The sequence below is a fragment of the Chelonia mydas genome, chromosome 14 (genome assembly GCF_015237465.2).
Source record: "Chelonia mydas isolate rCheMyd1 chromosome 14, rCheMyd1.pri.v2, whole genome shotgun sequence".
Classification (NCBI taxonomy): domain Eukaryota; kingdom Metazoa; phylum Chordata; order Testudines; family Cheloniidae; genus Chelonia; species Chelonia mydas.
In genome coordinates this window covers 40,769,272-40,788,403 of record NC_051254.2, presented here as the reverse complement: position 1 = coordinate 40,788,403, position 19,132 = coordinate 40,769,272, and the positions used below count along the sequence as shown (strand labels likewise).

General features: G+C 52.1%; 1 protein-coding gene across 2 annotated transcripts; it reads left to right on the top strand.

Annotated features, from left to right (window-relative positions):
- The first annotated feature begins 122 nt into the window (after positions 1-122).
- LOC119567786 (C-type lectin domain family 2 member D) lies at positions 123-12,920 on the top strand. Of its 2 annotated transcripts, none has more exons than XM_037915112.2 (6): positions 123-376; positions 896-1,148; positions 1,819-1,929; positions 8,856-9,091; positions 10,019-10,125; positions 11,112-12,920. In XM_037915112.2, the coding sequence occupies exons 2-6, from the start codon at positions 1,052-1,054 to the stop codon at positions 11,161-11,163; spliced, it is 603 nt and encodes a 200-aa protein (XP_037771040.1). In that variant the 5' UTR covers positions 123-376; positions 896-1,051; the 3' UTR covers positions 11,164-12,920. The 2 variants fall into 2 exon arrangements, with proteins under 2 accessions (XP_037771040.1, XP_037771039.1); XM_037915111.2 differs by having other exon boundaries at positions 127-376; positions 11,288-12,920.
- Positions 12,921-19,132: the final 6,212 nt, after the last annotated feature.

Here is a 19,132-nt window from a genome sequence, read left to right as displayed (position 1 = left end):
TGGGCGGCGCTGAGTGGTGGATCGGTGACAGGGGGCGGGGCAGAGCATTGGGCGGTGCTGAGTGGCGGAGTTGTCCCAGGGGGCGGGGCGGAGCGGAGCGTTGCGCGGCGCTGAGTGGCTGTTGCTGCAGGGGGCAAAGTCGCTGGGCAGCTCAGAGCCCGGAGAACAAGCGGAGCGAGCCCGGAAGAGCCCGGGGTCGCTGGGCTGATCAGAGCCCGGAGAACGCGCGGAGCGTGCCCGGAAGAGCCCGGGGTCGCTGGGCTGATCAGAGCCCGGAGAACGCGCGGAGCGAGGCTCGTTGCTCCCCGCGTCCGATCCCCGCGATCCCGGCCCGGCCCCGCAAGTGCCGCCAGCCCGGAGCCCGCGGGACTTCCGGGTAAGAGGCGCCGCCGGGGCGCGGCCGCCCGGGGAAGAACGAAGGGACGGGGGAGGGGCGGAGCCAGCCTGTCGGTTTCCATCGTGACCCGCGAGGCCGCCTAGTGGCAAACCAGAGACATGCTGCACATGCGCACTTAGGGCCCGGGGCGGGAGCGCTCTATGCAAATGAGCCGCCTGCCCCGCCCCTGTGCGTTCTGTTGGGAAACCCCCCGGGGCGGGGCATCGCGGTTCCCTCCGGCGCTGGCCGGTGACCCCCCCTCACGGGTCTCTGCTCGCGCCTGTTCCTGGAAGGTTCCGCCCCCCCCCGTGGGTGCCTGTCACGGGAGGGCGGGGCCCGTGGCAGATCAGCTCTCTGAAGCCCTGGGGGGTGGAGGGGCTGATGGGGTTTAAGGGGGTTCAATCATCATGGCACCGCCTCTGGCAGGGGGTTGGGCTGCTGGGCAGGGAACGAGAAACCACAAATCCCGCCCCCCCACCCGCCTCTGAGCTGTCTTGCTGGGTCCGTCTCGGCTTCCAGATTGGAGAGTCCGGAGCAGGGGGGCGACCAGGGCCAGGACCCCCGCCCCGGCTCGGCTCGGCGGCTGCTGAATCGGACCCAGTCAGACCGAGAGCAGCCGACCCCAGCCCAGCGCCTGCAGCAGCGCCTGTAGCCTGGGTGTCGCTGAGAGAGACCATGGAGTCAGCAGCCGGGAATATGGAAAGCAAAGAGTCGCTGCAGCAGGGGTCCCGTATTGGTGGCAGTAGACACCTGGAGACTGGCAGGGAGCCAGGTAATGGGGCATCGCTGCCTGGGAACAGGCTGGAGAGAGACACTGAGGCTGCCCCACATGGGGCCAGGCTCTCAGTGGCAGCAGCCAGTGCCCAGCAACCGCCCGTCTGTGGGCAGCAGGGACTGGATCAGCCCCAGGGGCTCTCAGGGCACCGATCCCTGGCTCACAGCTGCTGTCTGGTGCACACAGCAGTGGCCGTGGGGCTGTGCAGGGCCCTCCTGGGCTGGATGTGTCAGACCCTCTGTGACAGCCCTGGCCCATCTCTGCCTGGTTCATTCTCCCCCCTTCTGCTGTGTATGGCCAGTGTGAGACCCCAGTGTGCGGGGACAGGGGCACTCGGCAGTGTGGGCCCAGCCAGCGCTCGGCAGGGAGCGAGAGGGGGGAGTTTGAGCTCCTGTCACCAGAAAATGGGGGTCCTTGTCTCTGTGCCCCTGAGCTCACCAGGCCCCATGACAGCATGACTGGGGGTGCCCAGGGAGGGCACTGGGCTGAGGGGAAGGAGGGGCTGTTCTGCCAGCCCCAGCCTGCCTGACCCTCCGGGCTCCTCTCCCAGAGCGTCTGACGGAAGGAGCAATCGACAGAACGGGGCATGTTCTAGGGCAGCTCCAGCCCTGGTGCCGTCGGGGAGACGTGTCCTCGCGGCCCTGCCTGACGGGTCTTTCTGTTTCAGAACCTCGCTGTAACTGCAAGAAATGTAACTACTACAAGAAACATACAATTGTGCTCGCAGTCGCCCTTGCAGTTGTGTCCTTATGTCTCATCCCTGCTATTGTCCTGGCAGGTGAGTTCTCAACCTTCCCTTCCCCCTCTCTGCACATCCCATTCCCCCTGGAGCCACCACAGTCAGTCTCTCCTCCTGGCCTGTCTGGCTTCTGCCCCAGGACAGAGGATTCCTGGGGGATGTTCCTCCAAGACCCCCCTCCCGCTCCCTCCCAGACCCCTGCACCTGGGCACTCTCTGTGTCGGGACTGAAATTAGTTCTGCCAGCAAATCTCTGAGCTCTTTGGGTCCAAGTCACTATTGCTGGGCCCCAGGCACAGTCACTGATACCGGTGCAGATTGCGGGTGATTGACCGGAGAAGGTGCAGGGCAGCAATGAGCTGGGCCCTCTGCCTGCAGTATGTTGCCCTGAGGTACCGGCCTGGCCTTCTGGCATCCCCGGGCTGGCAGAAGCTGCGGCGTCACTGAAGTGAGCCGTAGTATGCAGTAATGACACCTCCCTCAAGGGAGCTGGTCTGTCTGGCTGGTTTTTGTTTTTGGCTTGGTTACAGTTTACAGCGTGCTCTCTTGGGGATTGTGTGTTTGGGGGCTGTGTGGGACTGGGGGCCTACTAGATGTGTGTCCACTAGCAAGGCTTTAGCTTCCTGTCCTTTCATGCTTGGTCATCCTTGTGATCACTCTTTTCCTGTGTGTTAAGACGGGGCAGGGCTGACCTAGGAGAGAAGGGCTTAAAAGCCACACGCTAAGGCTATGTCTACACAGTGCTAAAAGTCCAGCACTATGGCAGTGGCTGGCCCGTCTCTGCTGACTCAGGCTCGTGGGGCTCAGGCTGCAGGGCTAAAAATTGCTGTGTGGATGTTTGAGCTCAGGCTCCATCCAAGACTGAGCATCTGCACAGCGGTTTTTCAGCCCCATGAGCCTGAGTCAGGTCACCTGGGCCAGCTGCGGGTTTTTTCTTGCCGTGTAGACACACTCTAAGCGACCAAAGGGAGCTAGCGAACAGGGGAGTTTGAGAGGGAGTTTGGAGGCAGGAGAAGGAATAAAATTAGCATTGTTCGGTAGGGCCCCATAGCCAATGCCAACACTGCTCCTGGCTCCTCCACCTGTATCTTTGTCCTGAAAGAGAATCTGACCGTGGATGCCTCTACCCAGGTCCTGGTCCAGGTCCTGGTGTGGATTTGCAGAGACTGTGGCCAGCATTTCCCCATCACAGAAAGCCAGGCTGGGGGGACCATCCGGTGTGACAGGTGCTTACTGGTAGAATCTCTCAGGAAGTAGGTGTGAAAGCTACAGGAGGAGGTGGCTGGGCTGAGACGCATCCATCCACATGAGGAATTCATTGAAAACATGCATATGAAGACCTCCAAGGTGGAGGAGCAATCCAGCAGGAGAGGACTGCACTTGCTGGCTACTTCTGGCAGCAGGCAGTGCTCCACCCCTGCTCCCCACCCACCATCCTTAGTGATGAAAAACCAGTATGCTGCCCTGGTGGCGAGTCTCCCCCAAAGGTGGAGGAGGAGAAGCCTTGTACCCCCAAGGCTGGGAGGATCCCGGCCATCACTCCCAAGAGGAAATTAAGAGTGGTGGTCAGTTACCTAACGGGGATGGAGACTTCCATCTGCAGGCCTGGCCCGGCATCCTGGGAGCTGTACTGCCTGCCGGGGTCCTGTATCTGAGACATTATATAAGGGTTGCCCAGGATCATTTGGCCCCCTTGCTACTACCCCATGCTGCTCATACACGTGGGCACTAATGATACTGCGAGGTCTGACCCTGAACAGATCAGAAGTGATGACAGGGCTCTGGGAGTGAGGGTGAAGGAGTGGTGGATGCAGGTGATGTTCTCTTCGATCCTTCCAGTGAAGGGTGCGGGCCGAGGTAGAGACAGAAACATCCTGGGGGTTAATGCATGGCTGAGTGGATGGTGTCACCAAGAGGACTTTGGCTTCCTCAACCATGGGATGCTGTTCCGAGAAGGACTGCAGAGCAGAGATGAGGTACCCCTATCAAGGAAGGGGGGAATATCTTCAGATACAGATTGGCTAACCTCCTGAGATGGGCTTTTAACTAGGTTTCACGGGCAGGAGACAAAAGCCCCTGGATAGGTGTCTATGTTTTGGACTTGGGTGAAGGGTTGGAGTCTGGGGTGGGAGCAGGGACAAAGGAGTGATGAGGGAATATAGAGGGGAAATGTATAAAAAGGGCAATAAGGACAACCCAGTTTAACTTCAATCCCCAGATAGATAATGGAGCAAATAAACAATTTGTAAGTACCCAGAAGATAATAAGGTGTTAAGTAATAGTCCACATGGATTTGTCAAGAAGAGATCATATCAAACCAACCTAATACTTTGACAGCATAACAAGCCTTGTGGATAGGAGGGAAGCGGTCGGTGTGGTATATATTGACTTTAGTAAGACTTTTGGTACTGTCTTACGTGACCTTCCCATAGACAAACTAGGGAAATATAGCCTAAACTAACCTACTATAAAGTGGGTGCACAACTAATTGGAAAACCATACTCAGAGAGTAGATATCAATGGGTCACAGTCAAGCTGGAAGGACATATCAAGTGCGGTTCTGCAGGGATCTGTCTTAGGTGCAGTTCTAGTCAATATCTTCTGCAATGATTTAGATAATGGCATAGAGAGTATACTTATAAAGTTTGTGGACAGTACCAAGCTGGGAGGGGTTGCACGTGCTTTGGAGGACAGGACCAGAATTCAAAATGATCTGGAAAAACTGTTTTGAAATAAATATGACAAAGTTCAATAAGAAAAAATGCAAAATCCTACGCTTAGGAAGGAATAATCAGCTGCACTAATACAAAATGGGAAATGACTGCCTAGGAAGGAGTACTGCAGAAGAGGATCTGGGGGTTATAGTGGATCACCAACTAAATATGAGTCAACAATGTAAGACTATTGCAAAAAAAGCAAACAACATTTTGGGATGTATTAGCAGGAGTGTTGTAAGCAAAGCATGAGAAGTAATTCTTCCGTTTTACTCCGTGCTGATTAGCCTCAACTGGAGTACTGTGTCCAGTTCGGAGCACCTCACTTTGGGAAAGATGTGGCTAGATTGGAGAGAGTCCAGAGAAGAGCAACAAAAATTATTAAAGGTCTCGAGAACATGAGCTGTGAGGAAAGATAGAAATAAATTGGGTTTGCTTAGTCTGGAGAAGAGAAGTCTGAGGGGGAACATAAGTCTTCAGGTATGTGAAAGATTATTATAAAGAGGAGGGTGATAAATTGTTCTTAACCACTGAGGACAGGACAAGAGGTAGTGGGCTTTAATTGCAGCAAGGGAAATTTAAATTAGATATTACAAAAAACTTGCTGTTGGTAAAATGTAGTTAAGCACTGGAACAAATTACTTAGAGAGGTTGTGGAATCTCTATGGTTGGAGGTTTTTAAGAACATGTTGCACAAACACCTGTCGGGGACGGTCTGTGTTTACTTGGTCATGTCTCAGGTGACCTATTGAGGTCCCTTCCAGTCCTACATTGCAATGATTCTATGACTTACGCAGAGTTGACTCCCCCAGTCTGCACAGACAGCACCTGCTAGTTCCGAGGGCGGCTGTTCCTGGTGAATGTGAACCCTGCTGTACCAATAGTCTGGGGAAGCAGGTGCTGTAAGATTGTCAGGGGTGGGATTTATCTGTTGCCCTGGGATCTGATCACTTGACCCCAGGAGAGTTTAGCAGCTAGGAGCGTGGGTTGAGTCCAAGCTAGTCTGCATCCTTTGTGCCAGTGTAATGGCATCAGTGCAGCTGAAGAGGTGCAGACAGAGAGGGGCTTGATGCAATTCACTGCAGCGACCAAAATTAGCCACCATTGTTCCACAGAGACTCATTCAGCACCATTATTACATCCGTGGAAATTGTCCTGCCATAGACGGCCCCTGAATCCCATTGACTCACACAGTGTAAGGTGAGGGGAGATCTGTGAGCTCTGGGGTTCTTCACCTCGAGGTGCAGAGAGGTTCCCAGAACAGAAAGGCTCCTTGATGTACCTCTTCCATTCTAGGAGTCTTTGGAGGGACCTAGGAGGTCTGGCAGCCTCTCTCACGGGTCTGTAGAGTCTTAATATCCAGTGCTCTGTACAGGGTATGAAACTTGTAATTATTAAACTCTCAGCTGCAGTCGCTCCTGAAACGAGTTGCACAAATATATGCTGAGCATGTGTCAAAAACTATTTTAGGGGGCTGCGTACAGGAATGTTTAGTTCACGGCAAGCTGGGGCGTCAATCTAGTTCATACTAGCCTGCTCTGAGTTCTCAGTGTGCACCTTGTAGATGCACATTTAAATTTGTTAATGCGATTTGATCTATTGGTCTTTGAAAGGGGAGTAGATCAAAATGTATTAACAAATCGTTAATGTGTGTCAGTAGGGTGCCCATAGACAGTCAGACCGCAGCAGACTGGCGTGGGGTAGATTCATACCTCAGCTAGACACAGACATTTAGATCGTGGTGACAAGCCCTAATCACTGACTTCCCTACTCAGTTCCACAGTATGCGTGCACATGGTAGTATGCACTAAACCGGGGTAGTCAATTATTTTTAGTCAAGGTCCAAATTTCTTGGTCAAGGTGTAGCCAAGGTCCAGACTGCAGAGAAAATAATAATGAAATATAACAATAGTAATAAGTAAATAAAGAAGATTTCAGGGTCCGTTCAAAAGCACCTAGCGGTCTGGCTTTGACCCCCGGTCCACCTATTGACTACTCCTGCACTGCACAGTTAAGTCCCCAGAGTAATACATGCCTTGTGTACGTCCTGAGCATGCTCTTTCTTTGATAACAATGGCCTGGTTTCCTAAATCTTCCAGGCTTAGTGTCTGTTCCTGACTGAGCACCAGCCACATGGGTGCAGCTACTGAGTTACTCTGGTGCAGAAAAGGTGATATGCTCAAAAATCACCGGGGGGGGGTCTGACTCAAAAACTTCCCACCCCAGAAAAGATCATCTCAGGAAACAATCCCTTCCAGGCGGAGAGCAAGCAGGAGGGATTATTGTGGGGGAAACTGCTAACTGATGTGGGGTTTAGGATGGTTTAGCAGTTCTTACCCAGCGTGACCCTAATAAACCTGCCTCTGACTATCCATCCACTGCACTGGATGTTAGTTATGGTGATCCTACTGCTGCTCTCTGGTGGCACTGAACTGGTTAACATTAACCAGTATGGTTCTGTTTGCTGGGTTATGGGAAAGAAAAGTAACTTGATTCACCTCTTACCTACAGACAACATTCCTGGCCACTCAGTTGAATAGGCCCTTTCCTATTGCTAGAGTTCTGGTGCCACCTTGTGGCCATTTCATGTCCCTGGGTGAAAGTTACTTCACTTCCGTCTCAGGGGCATGTCTACACTATAGCATTGTGCTGACCTAAATTATGTCAGCATACAGCTGCCCCAGTGATTATCTCATGTTTGCGTGTCCACGCTACGCTCCTTGGTGGCAGTGCGCGTCCTCACTAGCAGCGCTTGCATCAATGCAGAGAGCAGTGCACCCTGGGTACCTATCCCTCTGTGAAACTCAGCACCATATAGCACAGGGAGTTTTGTGAAGGTTTTGCAGTGCCTCATGGGACCAAAATGAGTTGCACAGGGGTGACTGGGACCATGATTTCAACATCCCCACTCTACCTTGAATGGTCCCTTACAATGTGTGCCAACTACTTATGCTAAAAGTCTGTTTTGTGCTCCGAGGCCGGGAGAACCTTTCCCAGACCTGAAGAAGAGCTCTGTGTGGCTTGAAAGCTTGTCTCTCTCCCCAACAGGAGTTGTTCCAAGAAAAGCAATTACCTCACCCACCTTACCTCTTTAGTAGCTTCTGTTTAACATCTTCCAGAGATTCTAGTGGAATGGACAGATTATCACCATATATGATTGGACTATATCATCTGTTTGTACCTCAAATACAGAACAGAAATATTTATTGAACAGTTCTGCCTTTTCTGCATTATTATTGATAATCCAGCCATTTTCATCTAGTAATGGACAGGTCCATGGTCAGGATTCTTTTTGTTCCTAATATATGTTTAAAAAACTCCTTATTCTCCTAAACTCTGCTGGCCACAGATTTCTCCTTGTATTCCTTGGTTTCCCTTATCAATTTTCTACAATTCCTACAATATTCACTCTCAATTTCCTCTTGTATATTGTTATAACTGCCTTTACTTCCCCTCTAAACAAGTTCAGTTTGTTAGTTGGCCAGTATCCTTGTCAAAAAAGGAAATGAGGATGGTTTGGTATGATTTGTTCTTGGCAAATCCATGTAGGGTTTTCCTCATTACTCTGTTATCCTCTAGGTGTTTACACGTTGTTTAATAATTCGATCCAATTGAAATATTCCTGCTGTATTGACAGAGGTTGGGGTGGCAGACCCAGTCAGAGTGGCTGCCAGCCCTCAAAGTCTGCTTCTAGTTCTATACGAGCGCCCTTCTCTTTTTAGTAGCATTATCAGGGCCCAGCAGGGCTGGTGTCCTCCTCTCTCCTGGGTCCACCACTATCAATTTCAGTGTTTTATCTCCTGAAATGGATATTCACACTTTGGTCTCAACATGCCTCTCCAGGAGAGCAAAGCAAAGAGCAGGAAGAGGGAATCAGCCAGGCCAGTGAAGCAGTCTGTGTCCTAGCTGATCAGAACCAGCTGTATTCTCCTGCTGGTCCTTTGACAGTTCTGCAGCTCCCTGAATTTGGGCCAAGCTCTGAATTCTGCATTTTGTGCTGATGCATGGAAATCCTGTCTGTCTGCATCCTCACTGAATTCAGCCCAACACTCCACACCAACAAACCGAGGCGTGGTGGCCCCTCATAACTGGTTCAGTTTCTAACAACCTGGCTCCCTCCCATCCTCTGAGCAGCTTCCAGAGGCTTAAGAAGCCTGAAATGTGGATCTGATGAGATTATTCCTGTTTACTCTTCTCGGAGAGCAGGTATATGTGTCACCAGTCTCTTAACTTTGTGTTCTTTCATTTTCAGTGCTCCTATTCACAAGATCTTTGGATGCTCGAGCCATCTTTGCTGTCCCCTCTCCGGGCCCCCCTTTTCTCCCCTCTCCGGGCCCCCCTTTTGTCCCCTGCTGCCCGGAGGTGTGGGTCGGATACCGAGGGAAATGCTACTATTTCTCAAAGGAAGAAAAGAACTGGAATTCTAGCCAGCACTTCTGCTCTTCGTTCAATGCTTCCCTGGCTGTGATTGACACCCAGGAGGAAAAGGTGAGACCCCTGCAGATTCTTTCTAACTGCAATGGATTGGGCTTGGCATGACAGACAGAGTTGGAATGTGGGCAGAGCCCCACCCCTGGAGTGGGAGTAGGACCTTTGATGTTTCTCAGGATTGGAGGCGAGAATGAATGAGATTCTGGAAGCTAAGTCCCTGCCCTGGCTATCAATGTGCCTCTGTGATCAGTACGGACCTTTTGAACCCCCAGCTTCTGACTGGAGATGGCAGCTTTATGGTTTGGGTTTTCTTGGCAGTGAGCCAGGGTGATTGGAGTTGGTGGCTGAGTCTCTCCCATCCTCCCCGAGAGACCCAAAGGAAGCTGGGGGAGGGGGGAAGCGTCTGCAAAGCGCAGGTGTGACTGAGCTAGAAGGGGAGCTGTGGGCAGTAGCTGCTATTGCAGAGAGGAGCCGGGGAGATAAGGAGCCTCTGGGATATTGCAGGAAGGCAGGAGGGGGCAGAAGAGAGGAAAACCGTTCTCTCTGGGGGTATACACGCAGTATGGATCCCCTGATCCCAGAGTACAAAGGGGGAATCCCACCCAAAAATGAGACAAAGCTGAGGCCTAGTCTATACTAGAAGGGTTAACTTCTTTTAAGGGTGCGCCTTTTAGCTTCTTGCCAGGGTAGTTATACTGATCTAAGTCCTAGTGGAGATATAGTTATACCAGTATAAAGGTGCCTTGGAGCAGGGTAGCTTAGATCTCTTCCTGTACCTAAACAATCACTTTTGTACCACTGTACGTGCAGCCAGACTCATGGGGATTGTCATGCTGTGACTATTCTGGTATAGCTCAAGCTCTGCAACTCCTACGTGGAGACAAGCCCTTAGCTATACAACTGAGATTCCCTGCTGTACAAAGCCCTGTGGGGCAGGAACTGAGCCGCACGGCACAATCTAATACACACTGTCCTCTTGTTCAGGATTTCATGATGAACTATGCAGGCCTCGTTGAGCACTGGATTGGGCTCAGAAGAGAATCAAGCCAGCCCTGGAAGTGGGTGAACGGAACCATCTTCAACCAGCAGCTGTGAGTCCATTTCTGTCTTTTCGCTTTCCCAGGGGTAAATCACAAGCGACTGAAACGTTAGCGTGGACGGATGCACAGCTTACCCCATTAGAACTTTTAATCTTAAAACCGGTGTTAAAATAGGGCCTAACTTTTCTGTGCTGCACAGTACGGTGCAAGGAGGAGTGTGTGTCTCTGGCCTTGATCTGGGCTCCCAATGCCCTTTCTCCAGCCTGCTGTCTCGGTAGGAGTTAAAACCTCTGGGGGGTAGCGTCCCAGTGGATGCACCTTTGCAGTGAAACAGGCACGGACTTTCTAAAGTGCCGGGGGGTGCTCAATCCCCGGCTCTGCCCCAGGCCCTGCCCCCACTCCACCCCTTCCCCCAAGGCCCCAGCCCCACTCCACACTCGCCCCTCTCCCAAGCATGCCACATGCTCTTTCCTCCTCCCTCCCAGAGCCTCCTGCACGCCCTTAAAATAGCTGATCTCAGTGGGCTGGAGGCATGGGGAGGGAGGGGGAAGGCGCTGATACATGGGGCCCACTGGCTGATGGGTGGTGCTGGGCGGGGGGAGCTGAGAGGGGGGCTGCCAGTGGGTGCTCAGCACCCCCTATTTTATCCCCCATGGATGCTGCAGCCCTGGAGCACCCATGGAGTCAGCGCCTATGTCTAACTCAAGCCCAGATCCTCAAAGGATCTGGGCCTGGGTTACTTTTAATTTGAAGGTGCTCAAGAGATACCTCACTGTCAGGGTACACTTCAGTTTCCATGGTCCGCAGACTCAGGCAGAGGTTGCTACATTGGCTACACCCTGTTCATATTTTTAAAGTTTGCATCAGTCATAAAGGGTTAAAAAAAAATGTCTAAAGATAGCTGACTATGGCCGTGCCATGGAAAAATTCTGGTTTGCTGAGCGGCCGAGAGCTGCCCCACTCGGCTCCCTTTTTCGGCTTGCTGTGCCTAATGATTGCCTGAGATGTTTCCTCCTGTTCTGATCGTTGGCTGCCAGGTGGGAGTTTTGGGATGAATCCTGTTGCTGGTGCAGAAAGGGGAAACCCTGAGAACCTGTGAGCGCTGCAGCTCTGCTTCACCATCCAAATGTGTGGAATGCTACCTTGACCGTGAGAGATGCAGGTGGAGGGGGAAACGGTCAGCTCCTGACTAGCTCCATGGCTTACATTACAGGTTTGAAGTAAGAGCAGAAGGGGACTGTGCGTATCTGAGCGATGTCTTCGTGAGCTCTTCAAGGTGCTATTCTCTGAGGAACTGGATCTGTAGCAAACCTGATGCATATACAAAGGAAAAGGAACATGCAATGGAGGGGGACTAGTAGGGATGTAGACTAATTAGGGTATGTCTACACTACGAAATTAGGTCGAATTTATAGAAGTTGGTTTTTTAGAAATCGGTTTTATATATTCGAGTGTGTGTGTCCCCACACAAAATGCTCTAAGTGCATTAAGTGCATTAACTCGGCGGAGTGCTTCCACAGTACCGAGGCTAGAGTCGACTTCCGGAGTGTTGCACTGTGGGTGGCTATCCCACAGTTCCCGCAGTCTCTGCTGCCCATTGGAATTCTGGGTTGAGATCCCAATGCCTGAAGGGGCTAAAACATTGTCACGGGTGGTTCTGGGTACTTATCATCAGGCCCCCGTTCCCTCCCTCCCTCCGTGAAAGCAGCAGCAGACAATCTGCTGATGAGCTCTGCATGGTCACCTGCAGCTTGCCACGGTGGCCAAACAGGAAATGAGATTCAAAAGTTCGCAGTTCTTTTCCTGTCTACCTGGCCAGTGCATCTGAGCTGAGAGTGCTGTCCAGAGCGGTCACAATGGAGCACTCTGGGATAGCTCCTGGAGGCCAATACCGTCGAATTGTGTCCACAGTACCCCAGATTCGACCCGGCAAGGCCAATTTAAGCGCTAATCCACTTGTCAGGGGTGGAGTAAGGAAATCGATTTTAAGAGCCCTTTAAGTTGAAATAAAGGGCTTCGTTGTCTGGACGGGTGCAGGTTTACATCGATTTAACGCTGCTAAATTCGACCTATAGTCCTAGTGTAGACCAGGGCTTAGAGGATTGGGCCAGAAGTCTGATGAGGTTCAACAAGGACAGGCGCAGAAGAATCCCATGCACTGCTACAGACTAGAGACAGAGTGGCTAGGCAGCAGTTCTACAGAAAAGGACCTGGAGTTACAGTGGACAAGAAGCTGGATACGAGTCAACAGTGTGTCCTTGTTGCCAAGAAGGCTGGTCTCAACGGTAGCAGCATCAACAGAATTGCATGGGATTGACAAAAGAACGTGAGCAATCTGGCTAAGTTTTGGCAAACACGTGCTAGCTTTTCCAAAAGCTGGAGAGAGAAATGTCATGGGTACTAGGAAGATCATTTACAATGTTCGAGTAAACTGCCCATTCACCCTCTGATACAGAACTCGGCCGCAGAATTCTCTGTTCATAGTCACTACAGTTGTGGGAGTCCATGAACTTGCTTGGGATCAAGGATTCTGACATTGCAAAAAAATCTATATGCTGTCTGTCTTTAAGTACCCCTGCAGTTTCTCTCCACAGCTTTAAAAAACTTGATGCTTGACATTGTCCAGTCCAGTGCGTTCTGTCCTTCGTACTGAAGTGTTGCCAACAGATCAGAGGCAGCGTTTGTACCCTTCTGTTGGTAATGTTGAAGGTGATTCAAACTTAAGTCTTTGTATGTATATGACTGTGTGTATACAAACGATACATATGTATGTGACTGCTTTACCATTTAACAAATTCTCTTTATTTTTTCTTTAGCATCTAAACTTAAAGGTTTATTATAAACGATTGGCTGTCAGCGTGGTATTTCGGGTAAGATCCAAACCTATACTGAGCTGGTGACATAGCTGACCCTTTGGGGTCAGAAGAACATTTTGTATATGTGAGCAGAGTTTTCAAGTAACTTCTCACTGTACTGGACTTAGCTGCTGATTGGGAGCCAAAGAACTGGAATGCAATCAGGGGGCTGTGTGATTTCTTCTTTGCTTCTTGATACTGTGGGAACCAGAAGCACAGTTTGTAACTGCTTGGGGAGTTTAACTTCAGTGTTAACCACCACCAGTCTTGGGAGTATCTGCTCTCCTTTTTGCAACCTGCCTGACCTTAGCATTTCCAGTGAGGGCTGCCCTAGGCACCCTGGGTCACACAAGCCTCCACCCAGTCTTAGTACTATCTGTTCCCTTTATTTCTGATTTTCATTTTGTCGTGCAAGTACACCAGTAATTGTGAGCTCATGCTTTGTTGCATCACCACTCTTTGCCCTTCATTTTCTTTTTCTGTTGCTATAACATAACGTGGACCTTTCATGTGGTCCTTTTTAAGATGGTCAAGAACTTTGCTGCAAACTGTACAAAATAATTTCCCTCCATCCATATGGAGCACATCTTTGCCAAATTCTTTAATTTGTCCTCAGGCTTAACCATTTTAGGTATTGGTAGTGAACGGCCAAAGCACAAGGTGGAAAATCAGAAGGAATCAGAGGGTCAGGGAGAGGCTCTAGCTGAGAGGGAACTGCACAGAGTCTGCAGCCAGCTGGGGCAAGATCCAGCTGTGCAGAGGAGCGAGATGTGAGCTGGGAATCTAGAGCCAGCTGTGTACTGGGGAGAAGGGCTAGAGCCAGCTGTGCAGGGGAAGTGGGGGGACAGATGCTGGGCGCTGAGGGCAGGAGCCAGCTGTGTGCAGGGAGGTGAGCGGGGGAGAAGCACTGTGGACACTGCCAAGAGCAGGTGCGAGCACCATCCGCTCTGCAGCACGGTGAGGGAGTCAGACGCCCAGCTGCCAAGTGCCCTGCCTGCCCAGGGGAAGCTCCCCAGTGGTGTGGCCGAGCCCAAACTTGCCACCAACTTCTTCCCTCCTCACACAAGTCTCAACATTAGCCAGCCCCCAGCCTCTGTCCTGCACCCTGGGGAGGAGTCAGGTGTCTCCTGGCAGAAATCAGGGAGGTGGGGCGGGTGCACGAGACCACCGCCACCACCCCCGTCCCCTCTGATCAGCGATTCTGGAAATGAAACATGGTTTTGGAAAAAACTATGGTAAGAGCAGCAATTTCCAGAAAACACTGGCCCTGAGCCTGACTTGGGGTTGCAATTCAGACATCCAGGCGTGTCCAATGATCTACGACGAACTCTAGATTCTGTTACTGTGTTTCACAATGTAGGCAAACAACCTCACTTGAAGAGATCATTATCACTTCTTCTGTGTGGAGTGGCTTCCCTCAGCATACCACTGCCCATTTATTAGGGTTGAGCTGAAGTGCGACTGTCCTTTTGTATCATAGATAAGCAATAAAAAAAAAAAAAAAAAGAAAAGTCTTTTGCTGCTTTAATTGCCTTTGAGAAGAATGAGGCAGGGTTTGCCCAGCTGCTGTCTCTTAAGCTGGACTTTATGTTCTGCCGTACCTCCTCTGTCTCTTCCCCACCCCGCCGCACACTGGTGAAAGTGGTCATTTTATTGGGGTTTTATGGCCTCCAAGGCTGCAGGACACAATGCACTGCATAGTTCAGAGTGTAGAACTGGAACTAGATAGAGTTGATGGAAGAGCCATGTTCTGTGAGTAGCGTCTGTCGGCGCTCCACTCTCGGTGTTGTCGCGCCCCTGCGCCTCAGATTGGAGGTTGTAGGTAGCAGTGTCCATTTGGCCCACGTGCTCCCCCATCTCAGGGTGATCTAGCACTGCATGGGCGGGCACCCTCAGTTCCTTCTCAACCGCCTTGCCTTGCCCTCACACAGTACCTCAGCAGCCTCCGACGTGAGATGATCTCATCTGTATTCTCCTTTCTATTCAAATTATTAACGTTTAATTCATAAATGTTCTGTTAGTTGTTGTTTATACTCCGCTTTTTTCTTTTCTTCTACAAAAACATTTCTCTATCATGTTGTTAGAATAGCCACCATCCTGTCCTTGCTTAGTTCTTCTGAAAGCCAGATGGGAAATGTGCCCCGCTTTGCTGGGTTTAAACATTGCCTCTCCTGCCAATCCACTATGGACATTCCCACTGCATTTGCTGCCTCGAAGAGTCACATGTGCCTCAAAAGTGTACTTCCTGCCCGTAACGAAAATCGAGGGCTAGGAAGAACCATGAACTGAAACTGAGACTTCTAATGATGGAAAGTCCACTCACTCTAAAGACTTCCTGGTCTCAGAGATGCCTGACTCACCCCTACTCAGCACTGACACGATCTCAGTGCCTACCACATTGCGGTCCCCTGGTACCACACTTATATCAAGGCACTGCCCCTGTGCATCTAAGGACCTGGATTTTTTATTTTCCCACCCAACCCCAACTTCCCTTGTTACTGTCAGTCAGTCACTCCTTCCCTCAGACGCTCTAGGAGAGGAGCCCGGAGGGTCAGGTAGGCTGGGGCTGGCAGAACAGTCTCTCCTTCCCCTCAGCCCAGTGCCCTCCCCTGGGCACCCCCAGCCAGGCTGTCACCAGGCCTGGTGAGCTCAGGGGCACGGAGACAAGGACCCGCATGTCCTGGTGGTAGGAGCTCAAGCTGCCCCCGCCCCCCGCGGAGCGCCGGCTGGGCCCACACTGCCGAGTGCGCCTGTCCCCGCACACTGGGGTCTCACGCTAGCCATACACAGCAGAAGGGGAGGAAAATGAACCAGGCCGAGATGGGTCAGTCTGCCACCCGCACAGCCCCACGGCCACGGCTGTGTGCACCAGACAGCAGCTATCAGCCAGGGATCGGTGCCCAGCCAGCCCCCAGGGGAGATCCAGTCCCTGCTGCCCACAGATGGGGGGTTGCTGGGCACTGGCTGCTGCCCCTGAGAACATGGCCCCATGTGGGGCAGCATCAGTGTCTCTCTCCAGCCTGTTTCTAGGCAGTGACGCCCCATTACCTGGATCTCCTTTGATCTTCCTGTATCTTCTCTCATTAAGAGCCTTCAGTGGTTTTTCACTCTCACTGGAACTTGCTCCTTGCCCCATTGTCTCTCTCAGCAACACTCAGGCTACAGACACTGGGCTGGGGTCCGCTCCTCTCAGTCTGACTGGGTCCAATTCAGCAGCAGCAAAGGCGGGGCCGGGGTCCTGGCCCTGCTCCCGCCCCTCCTCCTGCCTTGCTCCGGACTCTCCAGCCAATCTGGAAGCTGAGACAGGACCAAGCAGGACAAGTCAGAGGTGGGGGTGATTTAAGTTTCTTGTTCCCTGCCCAGCAGCCCAACCCCCTGCCAGAGGTGGTGCCATGATGATTAAACCCCCTTAACCCCCACTGGCCCCTCTGCCCGCAAGGGCTTCAGAGGCCTGATCTGCTACGGGCCCCACCCGCCCGTGACAGGCACCCAGCTGGGGGGAGGCAGAGTCCCTGGGTACCCGCAAGGGCTGCAGTGGCCTGGCCGGCGCCGGAGGGGAATGGCGATGCTCCACCCCGGGGTATTTAACAACAGAACATGGGCGGGAGGTGGCTGATTTGCATAGCACACGCACGTCCAGGTGTAGTGGCGACGATCGAAGCCCACAGGTTGGCTCCGCCCCAGCCATAACATCGGGGTACCTCTCTCCCCCCCCCAATGGCCCTTCGGTTTCTCCGGGCGCCCCGGCGGCACCTCATACCCGAGCATCCTGTGGGCTCCGGGCAGGCGGCACGTGTGGGGCCGGGCCCTAGGTCGCGGCGATCGGGAGAAATGAGCCTCGCTCCCAGCCACGCGACGCTTCTTCTCAATGTTCTTCCCAGTGTCTTCCTGGCTGCTCCGCTCCCTGGAAATGCTCAGCGCCTGCTCCCGGTAACGCGGCTCCTCCCCCCCGTCATTAGCAGCCTGTGTGGCCAGCACAGCCCGGGGCGGGGGATCCGGGGCCCCTCCCGCACTGTCCAGCTGTTGCTCCGGGCTGCACGGCGCCGCCCGCTGGGATGGGCGCCCTGCACTGCAGCCTTCCCGGGGCTCCCGGGCCGGTGCACGGGACAATGGAGGAACCCGGGACTCTGCAGGCAGCCAGTGAGTCCCCTTCCCCCTTCTTTTGGAGCCATTCTACCACCACCAAGGGGGGCTGTCTTCTCGCTCGGGCTGCTTCGCCTTTTTTCTCCCCTTGCCCCACAGTGGCCTACTTAGCAGCGGCCTCCTTTTCTCCCTGCCAGATGTTGCTAGCCTGCCACCTTTTACACAGGCTCGAGCTGGACTGGAGGGGACTGCTCCTCAGTGGGATACCCCCTTCCCCACGTCTTGTGGGCATCAAGGATAAGAGCAGACTCAGCTGGCCTGGCCCTACGGAGGGGGAAATCACCCACCTGGGGCTTTAAGGGCAGGCAGGTGAGTCTCATCACTCTGACCTCCCAGCCACATGGACTGAGCCCAGCCTGATTCCAGCCCTGCCAGTCGTTGCCAGGCCCAGGCTGTTGTGACGACAGAAGCATCTGTGTGTTTCTCTCACTGCGCCCTGCTCGCCGTCGATCCCAGCCAGAGAGGCACTGAGGGAAGAGCAGTGGCTCTGGCTGCAGCTCCACTTTGCTTGGAACTGCAGGGAAACAGTAACATTTAACTTGGAACCCGCCCCAGCTGACCGGGCCCCAGGTCCTTGCAGAGGATGCAGTATGAGCAGTGGTGCGCGGAGCAGCCACAGGGGGTTTAGATGCTACCACTGAAAATGAGAGAGTTAAGAGAGTCTTGAGTTCTGCACATCAGGAGAAAGTTTTCCACCTCGCCCAATTTGTTTGCATCCCTCTCTGTGCTGCAGGGACTCAACAGCAGCTGATTTTTAAACCTTCCCAGGTGGTGTGATCGCACATCACTGCATGGTAGTAGTGAGGCACCATGGTCTAGTGGAAAGGGCACTAGACTGGGGTCAGGGTTCAATTCCTAGATGTGCCACTGACCTGCTGGGTGACCCTGGGCAAGTCCCTTCCCCTTCTCTGTGCCCGTTTACCCTCCCATCCTCTATTTAGGCCTCGTCTAGACCCAAGGTTCCCCACGAGTCTTTACTGTGTCCTGTTAGCACCTTTAAAGAAGTATTCAACACTTTCTACACTACGTGCTATGAGGGTTTTAAGCACAACAGCTGTTTCCCGCCCCCTCCCCCCCAAGTTTAGGCAAGGGCTTAGATGGTAAGTTCTTGGGGACAGGGACTCTGTCTCGCTGTGTGTCTATGCAGCGCCCGGCACAATAGGGCCTTGATCTCAGTGAGGGTCTCTAGGTGCTATCGTAATATGCTTTTTTATACAAGTGACTTTTCATTTTTATGAAGTGAGGAAGCCGAGACGAAAGGCAGAGCGTGCCCAGCACAACACATTTCCCTGCAGAGCCACTTGCGTCCCTATAAAAGCTGGCACACGCCCTTTGTGTATCTGGGCATTTAAAGTCATCAATGATAACACACAGCCCGCTGTGGCTATTTTCTCTACTGCCTTAGAGGAACTCTCAGGAGCAGTTGCGACGGGCAATAGTAAAATTATGTTGTCAAGGTTCCTTCCCCACTCTGAACTCTAGGGTACAGATGTGGTGACCTGCTTGAAAATTCCCTAAGCTTATTTTTACCAGCTTAGGTTAAAACTTCCCCAAGGTATAAACTATTTTACCTTTTGCCCTTGGACTTTATTGCTGCCACCACCAAGCGTCTAACAAATATATAACAGGGAAAGAGCCCGTTTGGAAACGTCTTTTCCCCCAAAATCCTCCCAAACCCTACACCCCCTTTCCTGGGGAAGGCTTGATAAAAATCCTCACCAATTTGCATCGGTGAACACAGACCCAAACCCTTGGATCTTAAGAACAATGACAAAGCAATCAGGTTCTTAAAAGAAGAATTTTAATTTAAGAAAAAGTACAAGAATCACCTCTGTAAAAATCAGGATGGTAAATACCTTACAGGGTAATCAGATTCAAAATATAGAGAATCCCTCTAGGCAAAACCTTAAGTTACAAAAAGACACAAAAACGGGAATCTACATTCCATTCAGCACAGCTTATTTTATCAGCCATTTCAACAAAACAGAATCTAACGCATACCTAGCTAGATTACTTACTAAGTTCTAAGACTCCATTCCTTTTCTGTTCCTGGCAAAAGC

Excerpts from the sequence above, each read along its gene's own strand:
- LOC119567786 (XM_037915111.2), top strand. The coding sequence starts at position 1,052 with ATGGAGTCAGCAGCCGGGAATATGGAAAGCAAAGAGTCGCTGCAGCAG. Across the intron at positions 1,930-8,855 it reads CCCTGCTATTGTCCTGGCAG|TGCTCCTATTCACAAGATCT; the intron begins GTGAGTTCTCAA and ends TTTCATTTTCAG. Across the intron at positions 10,126-11,287 it reads ACCATCTTCAACCAGCAGCT|GTTTGAAGTAAGAGCAGAAG; the intron begins GTGAGTCCATTT and ends CTTACATTACAG.